Source organism: Pantherophis guttatus, chromosome 1, assembly GCF_059756535.1.
Source record: "Pantherophis guttatus breed Tessera chromosome 1, ASM5975653v1, whole genome shotgun sequence".
Taxonomy (NCBI): Eukaryota; Metazoa; Chordata; class Lepidosauria; order Squamata; family Colubridae; genus Pantherophis; species Pantherophis guttatus.
Window position 1 is genome coordinate 169,118,428 of NC_142063.1, and position 24,179 is coordinate 169,142,606.

Genomic DNA, 24,179 nt, shown 5'->3' on the forward strand with positions numbered 1-24,179 from the left:
ATTTTTTCTACAACCTCTTTCAACCGAAGACGTGGTTAAAAAAAATGCTTTGAAAAGCCTCTGACAATCTCAGCCGAGTTGCCTGATCGGCAGAGGCTTTTCAAAGCATTGTTTTCTGCAACCTCTTAAGGTTGTAGAAAAAATGCTTTTAAGTTTAAAAAAAAAAGTTGGCCATGCCCATCATCACATTACCCAAGCCACGCCCACAAAATAAGCCACATCCACAGAACCGGTAGTAAAAAAATTTAGAACCCACCCCTGGTTTCACCTCTTTGCGCTGTCACTGCTTAGCAGTTGTTTTTACCTACTCCTCTGTTCTCCTGATCACCGCTACTTTTGGGCAGAATTCCTGCCTCGCATTTCGAAGTCTCAATAATTCAGCTCTGCCGTTCGACAGTCAAACTGTACCATCTTTTTGGGGTCTCCTCTTACACCAATGCTGTTATGTTGCTTTTCCAATTTTTGCTTCCTGCTCCGTGGCTGTCATCATTTGGAACTGACCAAAATGGCTGGTTTCTTCCCTGCCAGTATCAAGGGGTTTCTCCTGAATCTTCGGGGGGATTGCCTTTTATCCCAAGGTTCTTGAAGTTTCCTCTTTCTCCTATCAATCTCTCCGGGATTGACAGTGCCTTTTAGAGGCTTCCCACCAGGAAAATTTGGGTTTCGGGAACAGAGCCCCTTTCCTTCGCTCTGCTTCATGATGACGTCACTGCCGGAAGTCCTGCTTTTAATTATTGTTAATCTGTTACGATCAAGATTGTCTAGACTATTAAAGACTGTCAAAATATTTTTACTTACTGTATTAGTTTAAATTTATTTAAATATTGGCAATTCTTTTTTGCCATTAGTTCCCCTCTAGGAACAGAGACATACATTTAAAAAAAAAATAAAAAATACTTATGCATACAAGAAAATACCATAGCACCAAAATGTGTAAAAAGATGGGTTTTATTATTTTTATTATCAAGCTTCAATGTGACTATAATATGCAAAAACAACCTGTCATAGATTATAACTTTAAGAAATGCACATTCTAAGGGGAAAGCCAAAAGGAAATAATATCCTTTATTATATGTTGAATTACAGTTGAAATATCTCAAATGAAATGTGTTTCAAGTTTTGCCTGCAAAAAAAATGACATCTATATTTGCATATTAAAATATATTTGGTTTTTTAAAAAAGCATTCTTTTCATTCAAGCAAACTGAAGCATACACATTTTTATGAAACATATAAAGAATTCAGATAATAATGAAATATTTAACAATATGGTTTTAAATCACGAGCATTTATTTCTTCATGAAAAATTGGCACTCAAATATGGTATCAAAGTACCTATGAAAGTGATCATGATAATTCTTCTAAGGATCCTATAGGGTTGTTATTATTAGCTTAATTGATCCAGCAAGATGGGTCATTCATTATAACAGCAACTCTCTGGGATATTCCATTGTAATGTATTTCTTGTAACTGTAGTGATTGTTATTTCTTCACCTGTTTTCTATTTCCAAGGCTCATTTTTTAAAAGAGCTTTGGCACAAAAGTACTGCTCCTCTAGCTCCCAGCTATTTTTTTTTTTTTTTTTGAGAGGAGGGTCTTTAGGCATGCTATATCATTAGCATTTTAACTTTGGAGGTAAGTAGATTTTGATTCATATTTGGGGAAAATGGAAAAAAAACCCTTTTCAAATAAACCTGTATTTACTGAATAGTTTTACAAAATTTTATAGGATATGGTTCAAAAGAACGAAGTCTGATTTACCAGGTCTTGTTATTAGTGGCAGAAGTAAACCTTATTAAATCTTTCTTTCAAACCATTCCAATAGAAATAATTTAAAAAGACAAAGATATGAAATCCAATTAGGAATGCTCATTCAAAATTACTATGATGTAAAAAGAATTTACGTAGTATATAAAACTGACATGCATCAAATCCACAGTAGTTGAAATATTGTGCTTGGTTCCCTGTAGTTACTGCGGATTATCTTGAACGCTTCTGTTTCATTACTCAGGTTTTTCTCTGTTTATATAAAAGTATGGCAGGCAGCTTTGGAACCCAACTTAAATATTCCCTTTTATTTATCTTGCCAAGGAAAGCAAGTTTTTAAACATCACAAAAGAATTGCATTTTACAAGCTTAACAAAAATTAAAATATACTTATAATTTAAATAGAATTAACCCGTATATAGAAGCTTAAAATAAATACATTTTTATTATTTACAAGCACCATTTACAATTTAGTAGCCACAACCAATGGTGCCAAGCTCATTGATTGATACTGAGACTGAATTGACAAGCTACTTGCATGGCTGTTTGCAACCTTGAAAACATTTGTTTAAAGGAATCCTTCCAAATCTTCACCTAGAATGCCTATTCAAGGGGGGAAAGCCCTTACTTTTGATTCATTGACATAAAGCTACCTGGATTGTTTACATCCAATCCATTTAGTATTTCTGAATGCACCCTATGAGGCCTTTAACTAATATAGAAAATAGCCTTATAAAACCCACAGCTAAATCATATAGTCATTTTCTGTGCTTAATTTTCAAACCATTCAGCTTTTATCTTATTCATCTCCTGCTTGATTTATGGCAAGAGGGCTATATTTGCTCATCATAACCATAAATCAAGCAGCTTAGTGTAGTCATAACACACTTTGCAAGTATTTTTGATTAGCCATTAACTGAACAAGTGAGATGTGCGTATTTTAAGAATCCCTTGCTTCAGTTATCCAAGTATAAAAGAAAAATCTATGTGCCTTGTGCCTTTTCTCCTTCCTGTTTCTGCTTCACATTCACAGCTATCCCACTGTGCTGATTTTGTGAAACACAAAATTCTGCCATCCCAAAATTGCTTCAGAAACATTAAGCTTGGAATTTATCTTAGACTTAATTATGAATGGCAATTCTTTGTCTACTGCAGCTTGAATAGCTGTCATTCTGTTTCACATTAATACAATTAGTTGTGCCTATCATTTTATAAATATCACAAGGTTGCTCCCTGAAAGCTCCCTTAGCTTTCCAAGAATCAGAAAATTGTTATTTTTATAATGTATTTTAAAGAGATAATTTTTATTAACTACTGATTGTTTCAAATGTATGGAATTTTCTCCAAGATTATTCCAACATTAATATGCTAAACATCTTCCAAATATTGCTACATATAGAGTAACAAATACTTGCTTGCTTGCCAAATATATCCTCCCAAATGTATATAGAACCTCCACAAAGCACATAAACTTGACTTTTTAAAATGCTGAGGTTTTTTGTTTGTGCAACACAGTACATAGTAATTTTGCACTCCTAGATTTCTCCTAATGTGTGAGATTGCTTAATAAAAGAATATTTCACCTGATCTTTCTACATTAGAATAAATCTGATTTCATCTCTATAAACAGATTGCACCTGTTATTTGAAGAATGTACTTCCTTACAATCATATATAATTTTAGATGGTCTATTTATGCATACAGATCTCTTGGATGACATCCAATAAAACATATTCTAAAATAAAGTTGCATAGACATTTGCTTGTTCTTTTAATATCAATGGTAGAAAATATATTTGTTTGCATTATTTCCTTTTAATCATGACAAAGTTTTTTCAATAGTCTCAAAACGATTGAATTTTGTTTTCTCTATTTTCTTCTTTTTAATTTTTACAATTTCTTATGCTGAGCCTCTCATATCCCATTTAGCCACATGACTTCATTATTCAACAACCTTATATTTAATGCATCCATTTTTACTATCTTTCCATTTCAAAGCCTGTTTCCCAACTAAGAGTGTTTGATGCTAAATAGCTCAATCCTCTTTCAAGACTCCCATTGTTGTGGAAGATGCACTGACTGGGCCTGTAAATGCTCCAATCAAGACCGGAAGACTGTGGTTTCTTCTCAAGCCCCCCATCAAATTGCTGCCTGCACTAACATATACTCCTGAGCCTTGTCTTTGGAGACAGCTATTTTCCCTCTGACTCTTTCTATGACCCCCTGCCTCAGGCTGTTTGACAGCTCTAGCAATCCCCAGTTTCTTTAGCCTCTCTACCAGATTCATCTTCAGCTGTCCTGCATCAGAAGGATTTGAGAGTTTTTGTCCATACAGCTCATGTAATAATGTTTCAGCTGGTCGAGAGGCCAAAAAATTTTCAGACACACATGCTCGAGACTCAAAAGGGTGAGGAGAAGAACAAGGGGAATGCAAAGGAGAATTTGGAGGTGTTGAGGGTACAGCAGGTATCTTGGAATGAGGAAACAGCGGTGCTTCAAGTTGGACTGGACTGTTGTAAACCGTGGCTGAGATGCCTCGTTCTTGCAAAAGCTTTGCTAAACTTCTAGTACTACTGAAAGTGGTAGTTGAATCTCTTCTGTTAGTAAGGAATTCTCCAGTACTAAGCTTATACAACATGGGTGGAGAGCTTGTAATTACACTGCTTGTACTGCTACAACTTCCGGAGCACAAGGGAGAATACAAAGTACTGGAAAACAAAACAAGAAGATAAAACACATTAAATACGGTTATTAATAACTTCTGTAGAAAGTGCAAAGGAAGGAGGGAAAGAGATAGTCAGCATTCAAGGTCAGAACCTCTGTGCCATGCCAATTTTAGGTCTGCATTACATCATATTGTTTTAGCTCCTTTTCTATATTTTCATTGCTTTCTAAAAAATTGAAATGTGAATGCTGCTAAGTTAATTAATATATCAAGTGTATAAAGTAGATGCTCAATTTCATATTGCCTGAATATAACCAAATTTTAAGAGTAATAGTAAACCTCCTTACCTGGGCGTAACCTGTGTAATATCAGATGGGTGAAGTATTCTACAAGTAGTAAAAGTAAATGTAGAGTTTGTAGAAGAAAGACATTTTCCTGGATTGGAAGCTACAATGCAAATCATAACATATATGATGAAAAGGAGATAGGAAACATGCTAGCAGGCTAATGAAAATCTGAATTAATGCATAATTAATTTAGTAATTCAATGCAAATAGATGGAAGAAAACATGATCTACATTACTTTAAGTCATATTTCTAACATAATGCCTAAGGCAGATAAATTATGACTTTTAAACACATTTTGCTATTTTAGAATGGGCTATTGTGAATATGGCAACTAGGAAACAGTTGAAATATTCTTCTCCATTTGTTAATCATAGTTAAAAATATGGAACATGTTCAAGCATTCTACAGCTCTTCTTTGGTCCAAAATCCACTTTTGCAATTAATAGTGTTTAAGGATTCTATTCAGATTAATTTCAAGAACTGGATTAATTCTATTTGTTAATGTTAATGACAGATAAGTACCATGCCAAGATAAGCTCTAACTATAATTAAATCAAGTACAGATAGCTCTCAGCCTATGACAATAGAGCCCAAAAATTTATGTTGCTAAGCAAGACAATTGTTAAGTGAGTATTGCCCCATTTTATGACCTTTGTTGCCACAGTTAAGTGAATCACTGCAGTAACATGGTTGTTAAGTGAATCTGGCTTCCCATTAACTTTGTCAAAGGATTACAAAAGGAGATCACATGACCCTGGGACACTGCAACAGTTATAAATATGAGACAATTTTTTTAAAAAAATTTATTTTTATATGCCGCCCTTCTCCGGAGACTCAGGGCGGCTTACAATGCGTTAAGCAATTGCCAAGCATCTGAATTTTGATCACACAACCACAGGGGTACTGTAATGTTTGCAAGTATGAAAAATTATAAGTCACCTAAACAAATATTTATAAGTCAGTAACTACTGTACTTGAGTCAGGTGGTGACCTAGAGATGGAGTTCTCGCCTCACAATCAGGAGGCTGTGAGTTTGATCCTAGGTAGAGGCAGATATTTCTCCCTCTGGGCATGATGAGAATTTATCTGCTGAATATAACTCGACATTGGCGATAGGAAGGGTATCCGATCGGTAAACACTCAGCTCCATTCAATTGCCCAGACTCCACCCCGCAAGGGGTTATGGAGTTGTTAAAAGATGATGATGAATAACTACCATACTTGTAGAGAGAAATCAAGGGAGGAAGTAGCCAATCTCATGGTCACACTGTAAAATTACTATTATTTGAGCACTAGTTCAAAATTGTGTTTGTCAACTTCTACTTTGTTGTATTAGTCATTATCCTTGACTGAATGTAAGTTAATCTTTTACTGTTTCTTTCTACGAAAGAATACATAAAATCACATTCAATAAAATAGTAAATAAAACATGATTCAGACTTTAAAATTGTCAATTAAACATAAGCTTTGTAATATTAATGGAAGAGAGTTACTACAAGTAAGTTTGTTCATTGATAGTATCTGCCTAATTTGGAAGGAATCCTTCTAGCTCCTCTTCACACAACCCCATTGAAGAGGTTTCTGAATTCTCTCCCTCTCTCCCTCTCTGTATCTTAAGAGAATGGGAAGTATGTTTCTAGAGCCTCCCTTTTGCAAGTGGGATAGAAATCCACACATTTCTCGAGAATATATAGCTTCCTGTGAGAACTGAACTGCTTTAACAGGTCATGATCACACACCTTAATAGAATAAGTAAACAATTGATCTTCAACAGATCTACAACAGTTGGTGCTTAGAACATTCAACAGAAATTGTAATGGTCATGCCAGAAATCCTTACCTGTATGAGGAACTGCCGCTAATTTAACAGGTGGGAGGAAAATTCCTGGCCCTGACTTTGGCACTGCCTGTTTACTTTCCTCCTGTGAAGAGGGCTGTACTTGGAAGGTTATCCCTTCATCCCTTTCTTCTTCATCTTCTTCCAAATCAGATAGGTAATAAACATCCTCCTGAGATAATGGTGCAAAATCTTTTGTGACAACACCAGGGCGAGGGTCAAGAATAGTACCTAGGTTGGGCTGAGCCAGCTGTTGCCAATGAAATAGGGTCTGAGAGCCTGGAGAAGTACAAATCACAAAAGGTCTTCAAACACTGCATACATCTGAACACTTGGCAGCCAACTAAAGAACTATTAATTGAAAGCTTGAGGCTGCTGCATATAATGCAAATTGATGGGATTTTGTAAAATAGTAACAAATCTAGAAAGGACCTTTCCACTTGTGGATCCTTCAGATTTTAAATCCAAAAAGTTTTACTTCAAAGCAGAACATTATGATTTGGGTTAAATTAAAAAAAAAAGGCACTACCTTCACTCATTTATTTTCAGTGAATATTTAGATAACATTTTAATGGACTAAACAAGAAGCCTAGTGGTGAAGACACTTGTCTCCAACTCAGAAGGTTGAAAGTTCAATTCTAGATAGCAGCAGATGTTTCTGTCTCAAGACACAAACAGAAAATATCTGCTGCAAACTCCATGTAGGTGTCAGGAAGAGCATCCAACCAGTAAACACTCAGCTCCATTCAGTCACCCTGATTCTACCCCGAATTAAGTGATTACAGGGTCATATAAAGAAAAAAAAATGGACTAAACAGTAGCAATTTATTTGCTTCCTAACAGTTTTTGTTCCATTGTAAAAACTTGGTTGGATCTGGATTATTTTCAGTAACGTAAGAGTTGGGGTGTGCGACACAGAGAACTGTTAAAAGGCTTAACAGCTGAGGTAAATCAGACAGAGAAACCAAAAGATGTACAATTGCATTCAATGGTTTCCCTCAATATAATCTGAATGCCAAATAATAAGAAACAGAACCAAACACCCCTTTGTGGGACAGCACCAATTTATATCTGGAAGTGATCTGAGGGATAATGATCAGGTAACTCATCCTGAGGCCAGATCATTGATTGGATATAAAGTAGCCAATGGAAGACAACCATAATAAGCTCACAGTGAACTGTGATTGAAAACAGGACTGTTAGAGCAGTGGAACAAACTATGGGAAAGGAACTATAAACTCACAACAGCAGTTAAAGAAAACCTCTATAAAATGTTTTATAGGTGGCATTTGCCACCAGGGAGATTGGGCAAGATGTATCCCAACTTATCACCTAATTGTTGGAGATGTAACTATAAATCCGGAACATTCTACCATATGTGGTGGACGTGCCCCATCACAAGGAAGTATTGGTGTCAAATTCAAAAATGGTTGGAAGAAATTGCAAAGCAAAAAATAGATTTGAAACCTGAATTGTTTTTATTAGGAATACTGGACCTGAAAATGAATAAAAACTTTCAATACATTATATTGCACATACTTACTGCAGCAAGAATCACATTCGCAAAAAATTGGAAACAAAAAAATATACCGTCAGACGAAACTGTAATTAGGAAAATTCTAGAATGCGCAGAGATGGATAAAATGACTATGGAGTTAAAAGGGACAGAGGATTCGGACTATTATGAAATATGGAATAAAATGTACAGTTGGCTCGAAAATAGAAATCTGAACAAGAAATGTTTAACTTAATATTGATGAAACTTAAAATAACTGAACAACATTAAACAAAGAGACGTAAATATAAATGAATATAAATGTGTAGATAAGAACAAATGAATATTTTATTATTTATTTATTTATTAGTTCTATTTATATGCCGCCCTTCTCCGGAGACTCAGGGTAGCTTACAGTGCATTAAGCAATAGCCTTCATATTTTGTATATACCTGCTTAATAGGGCTTTCGGCCCTCCCCCTAAGCGGTGTTCTTTTTTATACAAAGTCAGCTTATTGCCCTCACAATCCGGGTCCTCATTTTACCTACCTCGAAAGGATGGAAGGCTGAGTCAACCTTGAGCCTGCTGAGATTTGAACTTGCAGTAATTGCAGGCAGCTGGCAACTAAGTGCTACTTTAACAGCACTTAATATTGTGTGTGTGTGTGTGTGTGTGTGTGTGTGTGTGTGTGTGTGTGTGTGTCGGAGTAATGCGATTATTCTACTATAGAGTAGTAAATAGAAATGATAGAGAACTACAAAAGCAAAGTATGTAAGTTGATACGAAATGCTGTAAAATTACCATTAATGTTCAATACGTTATGTTTTGACATGTTTTGTTTTTATATATGTGTGATTGTTTTTTGTGTTGTTTTTAAAGACAAACTGTTTAATAAAAATTATTATTTAAAGAAAAAAAAAGAAAACAGGACTGTGATCACCTTACCTTCAAGGGGTTTGACGATTTGCAATTTTTCTGGGAGAAGAAACCGCATGCTGCTAGAAGATCCATAGAAATCAACACGTTCTGAACTGCTATTCAAAGAAAGACAGTTCTCTACAGGTGTGCTGCAGCCAGTGAGTTCTTCCTTTTGGTCAGCCAGCAAAAGTATCTTACGCTTCCATTCTTCTTCGAAAAACCATTTTTCACTCAGGTAATTCTGACAACGGAGATTAAGTTTATGTAAAGCAGTGGCTACATCATCTTCTGAAGGGATACCTGGATGGCTCAGCTTCTGAGTTTCCCTATCAAAACAGAATTGAATATTGCATCAATTATTAGGACATAAACTGGTATTGTCTAATTTTTAGCATAATTTTCATTTTTGTAGATGATTCAGAATTATTTATAATGTTACATGTTGCTGGAGGCAATAAGAACAACAACAACAACAATAATAATGTACTCCTCTGGTAGTTACTGTAAATGATTTGTACTAAGCTCCATTCTGTCCCAGTTGTCTCCTAACTGTTCTGTCTCCACCCACAGCGAACAGAGTTGGGTGAAAACTCCATGAAGGAAATCTACGCAACAGAAGTAAAGCTATCTTTTCTTTGTTGCTTGCTCATGATCTAAATTGATGTTATTATACTACTTGAATGATGTCAAAATGTTTTCCATGGCAGGCGTAATATTAAGTTACTGATAGGAAGGATGGTTATATGCAATTTTGTACTTGATAGTACTCAACATATATGTTGAATAAAGCATATAGGAAAAAAACAGAATTTGGCTTAAAAACTGCTGTCAATTCCCACCCATCCCAATAAAAAGCAGTTGTACAAAATATAACATAGCCAATTGAAGCTCAAACACTGCTGTTTCCTTACTTGGAAACATCCTCTGTGCTGGCCTTTAGAGCTTGAGCTCCTTTTCCTTCCACGTATTGCAAGCCAGAATGAAAAGGCTTTGCTGTCATGACAACACTTGAACGGTTGGATCCTGGAATGGACAGTGAAACAGGACACGAAGCAGAACGGTCACGCACATCATTAGCAAGTTTGACAGTATCAAATATACGTTTCTGTTGAACCCTAGAAGGAAAAAAGGGAAAGAGACAAAAAGGTTTTGCAAACCTCTTCTGGATGATAAAAACCTCTCCCCAGTTGCTGAAACAACACCCATACCAGAAGAGATGAACCAGTAACTGACTGGGTGGTGGCAAAGATCCTGCATGCTTTTGAAAGCAGAACAGGAGCAATGCATATAAAGTGATGCATGCATTTTCCTTTCACCGTCTCATTTTGATAGGCAGGCTTTATATCACCCATCTGTTTACACTATGAGAGTTACAGAAACAAGTTCACTTTGTGCACTGAGATATTATGAGTCCTATGTGAAAGGGATTTATGTTGAAGATCCTTCCACTTGATCTTTTTAAAGTTAACTTGTGAATTGAAAAGTTATTGTGTAATATATCCAAGTGCCAAGGAAGCTTAAGAAAATTATTGCAGATGTTTTCCTAATATGCAGTAAAAGATACCAAAAATGACTTCACAATTTTCTGGTAGGTTTTCTAATGAGAGAAAACTAGCCTTGTAATTACTGGAAATGTATATGTTCTTATCTTAGAATATTATGGAATAATCTTTCAGAGTTTAGCATGAATTAAACATAAAAGTCCTGAAGCATTAGTCAAGGATTTAATTTTAGCTTGCATTCAGCAATTTATACATTAGAGAGTGTAATTAATAAATTGTGTAATAGCTTTAAAATACAAAATTATCCATATGGAACTATATCAACTTCTCTTAATATTATACTGATAGCAGGGAAGAAGCCCTACAGAAGAACCTGCGAAGCAGGTCAGGGGGAAAAACAAGAAGTGCACTTACTTTTGTTTACACAATGATTCCTCATCCAAACTTAGCACTTTCCGCATTGTTCCCTCAATTTCTGCTGCCAAAGATTCCTTCAAATTTAAGACAGTGGGAATTAATAAGTTTCTTAAACTCGGTTTACAAAATAATTAAGGTGCTACAACAATTATTACTTCTTTTGAGGAATCTCCAATTAGGACAAAATAAGTACCTAGGAAATCAGTACATTCATATCTAAAAGTTTCCTCATCCTCCATTATCCTATTAATGTGCTAGATGTATGTCTATAATTGCTAGAGGACTCCTTGTAAAGTTCAGTTTCAAGCAAAATTAACAAATGTTAACAAAATGTAAAGGGTGCCAAAATAATTGACAATTATAATTCAGAACAAAGACATTTTTCTAAAGGGATATTTACTGTATTCTCATTAAAAAACAAAGTACAATAGGAACCAATAGCTCTATTAAAAACCATTCAGAAGTGATTTTGACAGCCTGTCCGCAGCACTACTTTGGCAATTCATTGGTTAATTTCTATAGTACAGTCATATTGAGATTTTTTTCTACAGTAATAAAAGAATGAGGTAATTCCGAGTATTCACAAGAACTGATTGTTCATTAGAATGGCATTCTTGATATAAGCCTATCCCTGCCAGGCAGGTGTGGAATGTCAGGGCTTTTGCCACTGCAATTCTACTGATATTACTCTGACTGTCCTGCTTAAGGGTAAACTTAATCTATTTATGTAGGAAGAAAATATTTCAGGCAATATTTCTTTACAATAAATGCTTGAAGTATTTAGTTCTAAGCCAAAAAAAATTAGCAGGTACAAGCGGACAACTACAAAGAAAAATTGCAAGTAATATTAATACAGCCTTATATAAGGATGAGGAAATGTAATTTGCATAGTTTTTTATGAAATATGTTCTAGTGTCATGGCATTATATATTCAAATAAAACATAGCTTCCATAGACTAGTGTGTTCCCAATATTCTTTTTTTCTTAAAAGAGGACAAATCAGCAAATATTATAGACATCTTTAACAAGCAGATAATTAAAGATCTGTCCAAGGAATCTGTTCCTTCCTTTTCCCTCAGTATTCAGAAACTACCGTATTTTCCGGCGTATAAGACGACTGGGCATATAAGACGACCCCCAAATTTTCCTGTTAAAATATAGGGTTTGGGCTATACTCGCCATATAAGACTACCCCTCTTCCAATGCACACCAAATAAAAATTAAAAAACATCAACTGGCTCACCCACAATGTAAAAGCACCTGTGCTAGACCCAAAATGGCCCCTGCAACAAGCAGGAACCTCACACAGCCACAAAAAGCCCAAAAAAAACAACTTTCACACTTTACACACACACAACACAACACAACTGGCTCACCCACAATGTAAAAGCAGCTGTGCTAGACCCAAAATGGCACCTGCAACAAGCAGGAACCTCACACAGCCACAAAAAGCCCAAAAACCCAACTTTCACACTTTTCACACACAAAATTCCACATACAGCTTTGTGAGATTTTGTGTGTTTGTGTAGTTAGAGTGAAATACTACAAAAACACACTAAATCTCAGAAAGCTGCACAAATATTATTTTATTTTATTTTTATTTTTATATGAAAGCTAAATTTAAAACTTCCTAAACTTTAAATGGCTAGGTCTAAAAAAGAACAACTAAAAAAAACCCCAATTAACTATTTTTTTTAAAGCTCCCAAAGGGGAAAAAAACTTACCCAATAGAACAGGGGTCTCCAACCTTGGCAACTTTAAGACTTGTAGACTTCAACTCCCAGAATTCCTCAGCCAGCTTTGTTTTGCTGGCTGAGGAATTCTGAGAGTTGAAGTCCACAACTCCCTGCCTGCTTGATTGCAGGCAGGGAGTTGCTTGCTGATGGAATGGATTCAGGCAAGCGAAGCAAGGCAAGCGTTGCGACTAGCAGCTAAGGTAAGCAAGCTGGAAGGGGAAAACTTTTTTCCTTTTACATGGCTCTAGCGATCCCAGCTGAGTTGCCTGATTAGCAGGCAACTCAACTGGGATCGTCAGAGCTTGGATCGCCAGAGCCATTTAAGGCTCGTCAGAGCCTTTCGGGCTGGTCTGCCTGGTTACAGGAGAACGACACCCGGCATATAAGACCCCAACTTTTGAGAAGATTTTCATGTGTTAAAAAGTCGTCTTATATGCTGGAAAATACAGTAATACATAGCAGAAAAAGAAACTGCTTGAGAAGTTTATAGGAGAGTCTGTTATAATGAGAGTGAAGTCAGAAAGAGATGGTGGATACAAATCTTAGTTGCAACTCTAGCACATGCAGCGTAGTGTTTCTTCCACTACTGATGAATTCACAACAATAAAATTAAGATAGAAAGTAGCATCAAACAAGAAGAGTGTCAGTCCTTGTTCAATATTGTCTTCTTTGTTCTCCAAATGAAAAAAGTTACTCAGCCAATATGGAATAAGATAGGATGTAGATAAAGAAGCTAAATTTAGAAAGGATCACTGGTGCCAACTTTCTCTTAAAAAAATCAGTTTGAGTTTGCCCTTGAAATTTTATTGGCAGGATGAAAGAGCTTAACTAATGAAAGCTGCTACAGTCAGAAAGCTTATGTTACCACAGGAAATGCTCCACACAACTGGGGTCGACAGAGAAGGGCAGCTTGGCTAGTTTTACTGCGCAATCCTTTCACTTCTTCTTGGGATTCATGCAGCATCCCCAGACATTCCACATTCCGCTCTTGGACCTCATGTAGCTTAAAATATAAAAGGTCGATCAGCCGTGAGAACAAAAGGTACTGAAGAAGCTATTTACATGTAATCCAAAGAAATTATCACCGGAACTTTTCTGAAGTCATACATTAATCAATTGCTGATACAGGTAGTCCTCGATTTACAACAGTTCATTTAGTGACAGTTCAAAGTTAAAATAGCACTGAAAAATATGACTTAAAACCATTTTTCACAGTTACAACCTTCGCAACATCCCCATGGTCATGTGTTCAAAATTCAGATGTTTGGCAATTGGTTCATATTTATATCCGTTGCTATGTCCCAAGGACATGCGATCAGCTTTGGGACTTTCTGACAAGTAAAATCAATGGGGAAGCCAGATTCACTTAACAACTGTGGCAAGAAAGGTTGTAAAATGGAGCAAAATTCACTTAACAATTGTCTCACTTAACAACAGAAATTTTGGGGTCAATTGTGGTCATAAGTTGAAGACTACCCGTATAATAAACAGAAGACAGATCAACTACAATGAGTCGTGTGGTGCAGTGGTTAGAATGCTGTAGTGCAAGCTATTTCTGCTGACTGCCAACTGCCAACAGTTCGGCAGTTCGATTCTCACTGGCTTAAGGTTGACTCAGCCTTCCATCCTTCCGAGGTCGGTAAAGTGAGGACCCAGACCATTGGGGGAAATATGCTGTAAATCTGCTTAAAGAGGCCTGTAAAGCACTGAAGCGATATATACATCTAAGTGATATTGCTATTGCTACAATTGATAGTTCTAATTAAATATTTATTTTGCTGAAATATGTTAACAGCTGTTAAAAATTAATAAATGTTATGTAAATTATTATAGAAACCGCCCCCCCCCCCACCGCCCCCCAAAAACCAACACCAGCATTGCACAGGGGCCTTCTTTTCTCCAGTGCATTTCTTTTCTGCTGGAACAGATTTGAGGGGAGCCCAAGAAGCTGCCTAAGAGAAGAGGAATCTGTTCTGGTAAAACCAGGAATGATAACATTGGAAGCAATCTTGCTTTTTAAGTAATACTTTAAATTTATTTGCATGTAATATATAAGGCCAGAAACCTATAACTACTATAGTAAATATTAGTTCTATGTACCAATTTCATGGCGTCAAGTACAGTTTAGCCAGAGTCTCCTGAAGGTTTAATGCTGCCTTAAGACCCTCTAAAGGTCTTCTTGCCATACTTCAGGGACAACCAAAAGCCTTTCAAAGCCTTCTCTGTTGCTAAAGGGCATATTGATCCCTTTAGCAACAGAGAAGCAACACATCAGTTCTGCAAAAGTCTGGTGTAAATCAACACAGTGAATTATGCCTCAACACAAACATATACAGAATTGCACCATGAACCATTTGATATATGTTTCATAGCTTCTTTCTCCTTCCAGCATTTTGGCCATAATATTCTGGCAGTGGGAAAATATTTAAACAATGAATAAAAATTAATGTGGCTTCTATTTTAAAGATTCTGTTTTTTCTTCATTTGTTAAACCAAAACAAAGTGAATGGCATCCAAATCAAAGCGGTGCACCAGAAATTCTCCATCAATATTCAGGACAAATATGAATATTCTCATGTAAAATGTTTACATTTTATTCTTTTCCATATTTGTTCTCTACATCAAAAATGGGGAAGTAGATGGCATCAATACCTCTGCTGTCAGCTGTTTCTGGGCATCTTTAGAAGCTTGTAGATGCAGCTTCAATTCTTCTTTTTCAATTACATGCTGAGGATATACAAAATATGGTTATTTAATCCCATATGAGCTCTGTTAGAAATATTTCCTTCTTAATACAGGTAACGGTTTGACTTTCATCATTTCCCTTCTGCACACCTACCTCTTTGATCTTATGCTGAAGATCAACAATCTGAGATAAAAGGGATGAGATTTCCTCCTGGTAGTTAATCAGCTCCTCATCCTTCCTCATCAGTTCTTCACTCATTCTTGCAATCTGAGCATTTGTTTCCTCTAAGATATATATGCTTTGTTAAGAAACCAGAAGTATATCATCCTTTCTGAAAAACAAACTCCTTAAAGCCTTTCGTACAATAGTTACTTTAAGCAAAATCCAAGAAAATGCAAACTAAATAACTGTGCCTGATTGAATTGTAGGTCTCCACAACAAGGATTCTCCATTAATCAAGTTTTTAAACCCAGTTCAACACTCTAGTTTTAATACCCTGCTTAATAGCAAGGTTTGTTAATACTTAATTTGAAGGCTAGTGGATTCACAATTAATAACCATATTTAAAGACTGGCAGATAAAAGGTTAGAGGAATTGAACTTGATAGGAAAAATGTAATTAAAATGTTTACATGTTTCTATTCATGTATAAAATTTTAACTTGGGGGATTTACCTGCTAATTATTTGAATTACAACCCATTGCACTCAAGCAAGTATAGCCAATTATGGGGCTTGATATAAATTGCAATTCAATTATATCTGCACAGACCCTGAAATACTGCCTTTTAAAGGACCAAATGAAGTTAAGAATAGTACAGAGCTCAAACCTGGAGTAATGAAGGTGAACTAAATTTGTATCTAAAGGTCTATTCTCTGTGGAAGACATGATCCGAATACTCACTTATTTCTTTAACACAGTCAGTGACTAGCTGATGCTCCTTATCTTCGTATGTCATAGTTTCAGTCTTCAAATGGCGTGCCTTCAAAAATTTAAGTATTTCATTAATTTTAAGAGGAACACTATCTGTAAAAATATTCTTTTTTCCCATTCTCTGTATAACAAAATGTTTACTCTGGAATATATTCAATGTTAGGGGAGTATTTATAATCCAACTCCAATAGAAGGTTCTTCAGAAGAATCTGAAGGAACATTCTGAAGGAGAGAGGAATATTTCCACTAATGGATGTCTTTGGATCTACACCACTGGTTGTAGCTCTATGATAGAATTACAAATACAATAACTCATTGTGGCACTTATTTCATTTAAAGCAAAATTATAATATTGCTAATTTTATTTTCAATTTGTAATGACCCAAATAAGAGAGTTTGCCTTTTTTTTATAGCAGTCACACTGCAAATTTTTTTTCACTGAAGCATCCAATGTCATCTTACATTTCTGTTCTGGTCAGTCACTGTCATCTCAGATCTCACAGCATCCATGTGAAGTTAAAATTGTTTTTGGGTCATTTGCATCTACATTGCATTCTGATGTTCATTTCTTCAGTTTGGAGATACCCTTTGGAAGCTTTTTGCTGTCCTTTTTTGGTTGAACAATCCTACTTATCACTTCTTCCATAAGCATAACCTTAGCCATGTTAATATATCCTTTTTTTAATGCTTGGATTTATATTCAATTAATAATACTCAAAAGGAATAAGAATGTAATTTACCTTTGTTCGAAGTAATAGATTTTCCTCTTCCAGTTCCCTGAGTTTATCTTGTAAGATATCCAACTGTAAGAAACCCTGTGACAAGTTGAAGGACTCATTGAAGCGAAGTGGTGTGGAACAGCTAGAGTCAGTCTCACTTTCTTCAGAAGCCGTGGATACCACACGAAGCAGTTCATCTTTTTTTGTTAGTTCATGTTGTAGCTGATGAATCTGATTTTAAAGCATTTTTGTTTATTAAACATAACCATTTATCAAAACAATGCAATTTACGCTAGTGAATCAACAGACAAGTTAAAATACAATTGTACTGCTATTTCCATTACTACTTCTTCAGAATATGCTAATCTCCTCCCACTTTAAAAAAATAGTATTAAATATGGATTTCCTCCAACTTACATTTTTATAAGAAGGCTTAGAAATATTAATGGAAGATATCTTTGCTCATTCCATGTTCCAATTATCATATTTTCTTTCCTCGACTGTCATTATCCAAAATTCAATAATGTAAAATTTACATAATTTTCCTTGGCAGAAGTACCTTTTTAAAAGCAACAGTCTAAGGCTTTAAGAAATATTGATCAGTCCATCATTCAGTGTTTTTTTTAATTCTAGGAAAATAAAGAGCTTTTTCTATATTCATCAAACAGCAGAATTCTTTATTTATAATGTAATATATCTATATATGGTGCAGTTGCTTCCTGTATCTAGTGAGATTAAAATGCATTACAACAATGGGTAAATTTTATTTATTTCAGTTATATCTCAATGCTCTTCCCTGGAACCTAAATTAAATGAGCACCAGTCTAAATATTATATAGACCTAGGCTTCACTAAAGTTGCTGAATCAAATGCTTTCAAATATGTTCTGGGATTCTTTGTTTTTTTAAAAACATTTTTCTATTTTAAAAGGTTAAAAAAGAAGAATCATGAGAATTGGGAATATTGTATATATAACTACATACAAGCAAATATTAGACTCAAATTTTATGTACTTTACATGGAATGTAATTCCTATTTTTACTCTTTATTTAGGATGCAGCAGCATAAAGAATAGTTTGAAACAGTGCAAAAAATAAAGTACTCAAGCAAGAGTTCAGCTGAAATATTCAGTTCTGCATAATAATATAATATATACTTCCACATTTGAAATAAATAAAGTAGCCTTCAAAATTCTTTCATCTTTCTTCAGTAAACAAAGACTAACTTGAAACTTTGTAGGAAAGAAAGCTTCTAACGTCAATAGATTGAAAGTTTTCATCTGATTTCATACTTAATATAACTTCACCAGATGCTTACACAATACATTAACCTCTTAAAATCCCCAAAGCTTAAATTTGTTCACTTACTTTGTCAAAGGCTTGACCCAGTTGATCTTCCAGAACATCATTTTGCTCAGTTAGGCTGTGGTTTCGTCTAAGAAGGGCTTGTCCAATCCGTGCTGCAAGTTCTAGATCCCGATCTTTCTGCTCAGAAAACCATTAAAAACTGCATTATTTCTCCCCCAAATAAGTTATTCAAATGCTAGCATTTTTTTCATTTGCGCATAAAAATGAAGAAAAGAGACAGAGTTTTAAGTTTGATAAAATAACGGCATTCAGGAAAACCCAGGATCTTTTTCAAATATTTGGTATTTAAAAACAGACAGAAATCAAAAGTAACATAAAAACCATTACTATCCATCAAACCACTGAACTAGCCCTGGGGGGAGGGGGAGGGAATCTAGAATCAGCTGTACTACAAACACAAGTCATTTCCTTTCTTGTGATCTCTAATCTTCAACTTCCAAACTCTTGTGTTCTGTGGGTGCCTTGGATACCTGTTCCCCAAAGTAGAAAGTTCCACCCAAATCTGGAGTTAACTTTTCACTCTGTTACTGAATGGGAAGACATCCTTCCCCACTTTACTTAGAATCTGGATCAAGCATTAACTGAGAACTAAACTTTGAAATAAACAGCTTCAGTTTTCCTTTGTAAATGGGTTTTTTTTTATCAATGTCCAAGTTATTTTTGAATATGTGGCCATGGTTCTAATATAAATCTGACACTGGAATATCAAAGAATTAATAATTTAAAGCTCCCTTTTTACAACCCTGTAATCCCTTAATTCAGAAGAGAGTCAGGGCGATTGGATGGAGCTGAGCATTTATTGGCTGGATGCCCTTCCTGATGCCAGGCGGAATTTGCAGAGGTATTTTTCTTTTCACCCTAGGAGAGAAACATCTGTCACTATGTAGGATTAAGCTCTCAACCTTCCAAGTGGGAGGCGAGTTCTTTCATCACTAGGCCAGCACATCGCTTGATCAAAGAATAAATAATTGTAATAAAAAAAATGAAGTCTTGGAAAAATAAGATAATTATGCCAAGTCACAAAAGGCCCAGATATACATACCAATGCTAGCAATCATTAACACAGCAAGGAAAGAAACATTGGTGGAATGGATAGAAGCACAAACTACTAAGGAAAGCAACTCTGAAAAGGCTAACTGTCATCCTTACAAGATAATCCAGACAATTACACCCAGGAGTATTAATATCTATCTTTATTTGAAGATTACATTAACAGAATCTTGCAAATCTGAAAGTATATCTTCCACCACCCCCTTTGCCTTAACAGTCCAAGAAACTAGAAAGAATCCTTTCTGAGGACATTTGCCATGTCCCCATTCCTTCTGTGGGCTCAGCTGTCACTTATTTGATTGCTGGCCAGTCTGGACTCTCTCAAGGTCATTTCCAATAATTCTGGTCGTTCAGGCTGTACTTTTTTGCTGATTTCATCTTACTAGTTCCTATTCTCCTAGGGGCAAAGAGTCTGAGACTAAGGCCCAAAAATGTTTCTACAGTCTTTGTTGCTCTCAGGATTTATTCTGGGGAAAATAAAACTTTGAGCTGTTTTTCCCAGCCTGTATCCTACTCCACTGGCTATTGTTTCAGTTTTAAAATCAGGCTGAAATTTGGACTGTAAAAGAATAGTGTTGCCCAGCAAGGTCTTTACTATTTATTCTAACTGTAACATTTTGTATGAGATTCTACCATAGATTTAGGCCAAGTTTGAATCACATCAGTGAAAGATTAAGGTGTTGGAACTTGAGTACCCTAACAACAACACTACTAAAGTGTCTATTCTTAACATTATCTGTTTCTTTCTCAAATTTTAAATATTTATTTCCAATTTGTAAAACTATGTTTAGTTATAAAACAACAACAATTTTACCTCAGCCAACAGATGAGTGATTACTTCAATATCATTGCAATTTTTGGGTACATGCTCTCCTCTATCTGTGCCAGCAACTGAAAAACAAAACAATTCCTTAATGTGATTTAAACAAATGAAAATAATATACTCCAAGAATAACATACTTGAGAATGTAAAAAAAAAAAAAGCGAAGATCAGTAATTAAAGAAGAAGAATAGGAAAAAAGACATTCAGACTTCGTTGCATTATATTTTTGTGGAATAAATTCTAATGAAAGAAAATAAGAGAAAAAAGTTTTCACAGAAAAAATAATTTTTGGTATATAAAGGTCTGCATGTTCAAGTCATGAAGTACTATATTTATCATGGATAGCAGTGGCAGGACTATTTCTGTGTTATTTCAAAGAAAAATCCCAGGTTGTTGTACAGTAGTCACCAGAAGTTTTGATTTTTTTAACTTTAGGCAAAAAATAAAGTAACAAAAACTTGCAGAGAATGGCTTTTGGATTTTTCTTCTTCAAAAGTTTAATAATAGTTCTATTTTGGGTCAGGTGACCAAGGAGGAGAGGAGAGGATAGAGTAGAAAAGTCAGCAAAATTCTGAATCATTTCCATCCCTACAAGACCAAATTTAGTTCAATTCTCTTTAAAAGTATTTATCTAGCTGAAGGGCAAATAGTCAAGACAGGCAGATAGACACAGTCCCAATCTTCTTTACTGTATATATTTTTTTTCTTCTTTGGGTTGTAAAGAAAAAAATGTAGCCAAGACACAATTTATTATTCTATGCAGCAATACCCTCTGTATCACACAAACAGGAAACAGACATATGACAAATCTGTTATGTGGATCTATTTATATCCTAACAATTTACAATTTATTAGAGAGGAAGACAGACCCGGTTACCAGAGTGTCCATTTTTATTAAAAGGAAAAGTCAAAAGCCTGCTCAGCTTAACCAGTAAATCACAGATAGGAGAACCCAAGTTATCATGTTTCTTAAGTATTATACAACAATGTCAAAAATCTACTAAGAAAATATCCAAAATAAAATTGCACAAGTATAAACACATGGGTTCCTTCTACTTTCAGAAGTAACATACAAATTATTGAAGATTTTGCATTATAAACTAGATGTTCTTCTGTCCATAAAGGCGTAGCCATTTTAATACATATTCTTCCTCATTGCAGCAATCTGGGTTCCAAATGATCTCCCAAGCTTTTGGGAGAGATTTTTAGTGACAATAGGTGGAAAGAAATAACAGAAAAATAGATAATCAGTGAAAATACTCTCCTTCTTACTATCTCTTGCCTATGCAAAGTTTATGGTATTTTACTTTACACAACTATGTATTCAGTTGTGGATTGTATTCAGTTTTTTCTTACAGTCTAAGACAGAAAGACCTTATTAAAATTGCTTAGCTTTTGAAGAAGTTGAATTTCAGGACTTTCTCATTTATAATCAGGTAGCAAACATCAAAAATTCAAACATCAATTATAAACTTTATAAAAATGCATAGTTTTTATAAAGCTCTCAGATTTTCTGGAAAATCTAGTAAAGATATATATATATAGGCTAATGTTTATATATTGACTAAGGTAATGTACACTTACCTTGTAGAGTGAAACCCATGAGTAGCTCTTCATTTTGGTTCACATCCCTTTTATCTAGGGCCATATCCATCTAACAACTTATATATTAGGAGTAGTTTAGAAGAACTGCATCCAAGCTGAAGTCATGGCTAGCCTTTATTTTTTGTTCTGCAGTACATATGCTGCTGAACCTGCAAGCAACACTCCCTCGTATTTACTCAGCTATCAAATAAACATTTCTCCAAGTAGAAGTATCATAAAATAGGAGGAGCTATACTGCAATATTGGCTATTGCAGTTTTGAATACAGAAGTCAACTAGTTTTCTAGTTTTGGAATTATAAAGGGCATTAAATGAGGAATACCACAATCATAGTTTTGGAATTATAAAGGGCATTTAATGCAGAATATCACAATCATATTAGGAGTTTAACTTCACTGACAAATCTATTTTTCTACCATAGGTATTAGCACACTAATGTAAAACAAGATTAGAGGAATCCAATATTTCAATCTGAAGTGGAAAAGTGCTTTGGATCTAGCAGAAGCATCATTGCCATAGCGTATATTTGCCAGCAGCTCCTTAAAGAAACTGCACTAATTTCTTTAGTCAATATTGAATTTCAGTTTACTTTACTGGGTGGACTGAAAGCTCAATCCTAAAGATCAGAAAGCTAAACACACCCACACTGCAAATAAGGTGATCAAAAATACAGGTAATAAAAAAGTTGTATAAGCCAATATTTAACCAACAGGTACATTGTTTTTAGTAGTAGGAAGAGATTTTAATAGTCTTGTTTTGTAGGGCTTGACATAGGCTGATGTTATTGCCTTATACATAATCTGCAATCAATGCCATTTTAACAACTCTGTTCATTGTTGTTTATTCTCCAACAGTGCATTTAACAAGAACAATGTTCATAGGGCATTTCACTATTTTTTAAAATTTTGTTAGAAAAAGGACAACCTGTGATCCCTTGGGTCCCTACTATATTCTTTAATGCCTTCAACAATGGCAGAGCTTCTAACGTGCTGGAAAAGTTCTTAAAAATTTAGGGAGATATTCAGAGATATAAAGTAACCCATGTCAAACCATATAGCACAATCAAACATTAGGAGTTGACCACAGGAAATGTTTTATGACATTTTGTATTATGTCATAAAATATTTTGTAATATTTTTTATGTCATAAAATCTTTTATAAAATTTGCCAAATTTCAATTCCATGGGAGTGATGGGTCCTAGATTTTGGACACATGCTGTAAATTAGCCTACTTGAGGTATTGGTTCAAAACATATTGCCCTATGTTGGACTGTTTAACACAGATAAACGTTACAGATTTGAGAGTCTTAGTAGTATATAGTTATATATCCAAGCCTGGTTCTTTGTACCAATTTTGGAAAACACACTGTTCTCCAAATCTGGAGGTACTTCAGTCGTTTTTGCAGATTGACTGAATCCTGAATGCTTATATTTGTATTGGGATACTTACTCATATAATGGAGTGCCTCCTCAGCCAGAACAGGAGAAGAAATTTCAGGACCATGACTGTGAGAACTTCTTGACTGGATCCAGTCATCATTTACAGGAAGATATAAAGAATCCACATGTAATTTGTACTGAGGCAGCTGTTCTTCTAGCATGCTCACTAGTTCTACTTCAGGAAGGTCTTCATTAGGGCAAACATCTAAAGATATATGCAGACAACATACTAGAGATCAACTTTGGAAGAAATCCATTATTTTCTTTGCTGAATAAATGGTTTTCAAGATTCTGAAACAAAATGACTACCGTATTTTTCGGACTATAAAACGCACTGGAGTATACCTTAGTTTTTGGGAGGAAAATAAGAAAAAAGCTTACTGGGGTGGATCGGCCTCTGGGAATACCCCCAATCAGCTGTTCCCAGAGGTGAACTTTAGCAACAGATTCGTTGGTTGTGAACTCTGCGCCTTGCTTTTTTATTCAGCCTCTGAAACCTCCTTTTCGAAGGCTAGGCGGGGCTACATTCAGTGTATAAGATGCACCCAAATTTTCACCCTCTTTTAGGGGGGAAAAAGTGTGTCTTATACTCCAAAAAATACGATAATTTTATCCATTTGGATTTGAACTAAGGCCAGTGAGAAACAGCACAAGTCTTAAATGTTCACCTTTGTTAGAAATCAATTATCCCTAACTAAAAAAAGAAATAGTTTTTAATCTATTGCACTGATTTTAAGATGGATTTCTCTCTTACTTCAGCTTTTATTAGTATTTTAATTTATCCTTCATTCAAAACAGCAGCATTCCTTTTTAAAGGAGCTGGTTTAGATGCTTTTCTTTCTTCCCTCCCCAAACTTTTTTCCTAATTTTTAATAT

At 35.1% G+C, this 24,179-nt stretch overlaps 1 protein-coding gene across 2 annotated transcripts in view; it reads right to left on the minus strand.

Annotated features, from left to right (window-relative positions):
* Positions 1-930: 930 nt before the first annotated feature.
* Positions 931-24,179, minus strand: part of TRAK2 (trafficking kinesin protein 2) — a 30,274-nt gene continuing 7,025 nt past the window's right edge. Inside the window, exons 3-16 of one of the 2 annotated variants that reach the window (XM_034430770.3) lie at positions 23,314-23,508; positions 20,251-20,327; positions 18,387-18,503; positions 17,041-17,250; positions 16,271-16,349; positions 15,523-15,653; positions 15,336-15,410; positions 13,549-13,686; positions 10,945-11,021; positions 9,940-10,143; positions 9,056-9,354; positions 6,618-6,893; positions 4,778-4,877; positions 931-4,473 (exon numbers count right to left, since the gene is read on the minus strand). In XM_034430770.3, the coding sequence (XP_034286661.2) occupies positions 3,801-4,473; positions 4,778-4,877; positions 6,618-6,893; positions 9,056-9,354; positions 9,940-10,143; positions 10,945-11,021; positions 13,549-13,686; positions 15,336-15,410; positions 15,523-15,653; positions 16,271-16,349; positions 17,041-17,250; positions 18,387-18,503; positions 20,251-20,327; positions 23,314-23,508 (2,651 nt within the window). In that variant the 3' untranslated portion in view covers positions 931-3,800. Of the gene's footprint in view, positions 4,474-4,777; positions 4,878-6,617; positions 6,894-9,055; positions 9,355-9,939; positions 10,144-10,944; positions 11,022-13,548; positions 13,687-15,335; positions 15,411-15,522; positions 15,654-16,270; positions 16,350-17,040; positions 17,251-18,386; positions 18,504-20,250; positions 20,328-21,843; positions 23,509-24,179 lie in introns of both variants that reach the window. The other variant, XM_034430776.3, reaches the window with a different exon arrangement.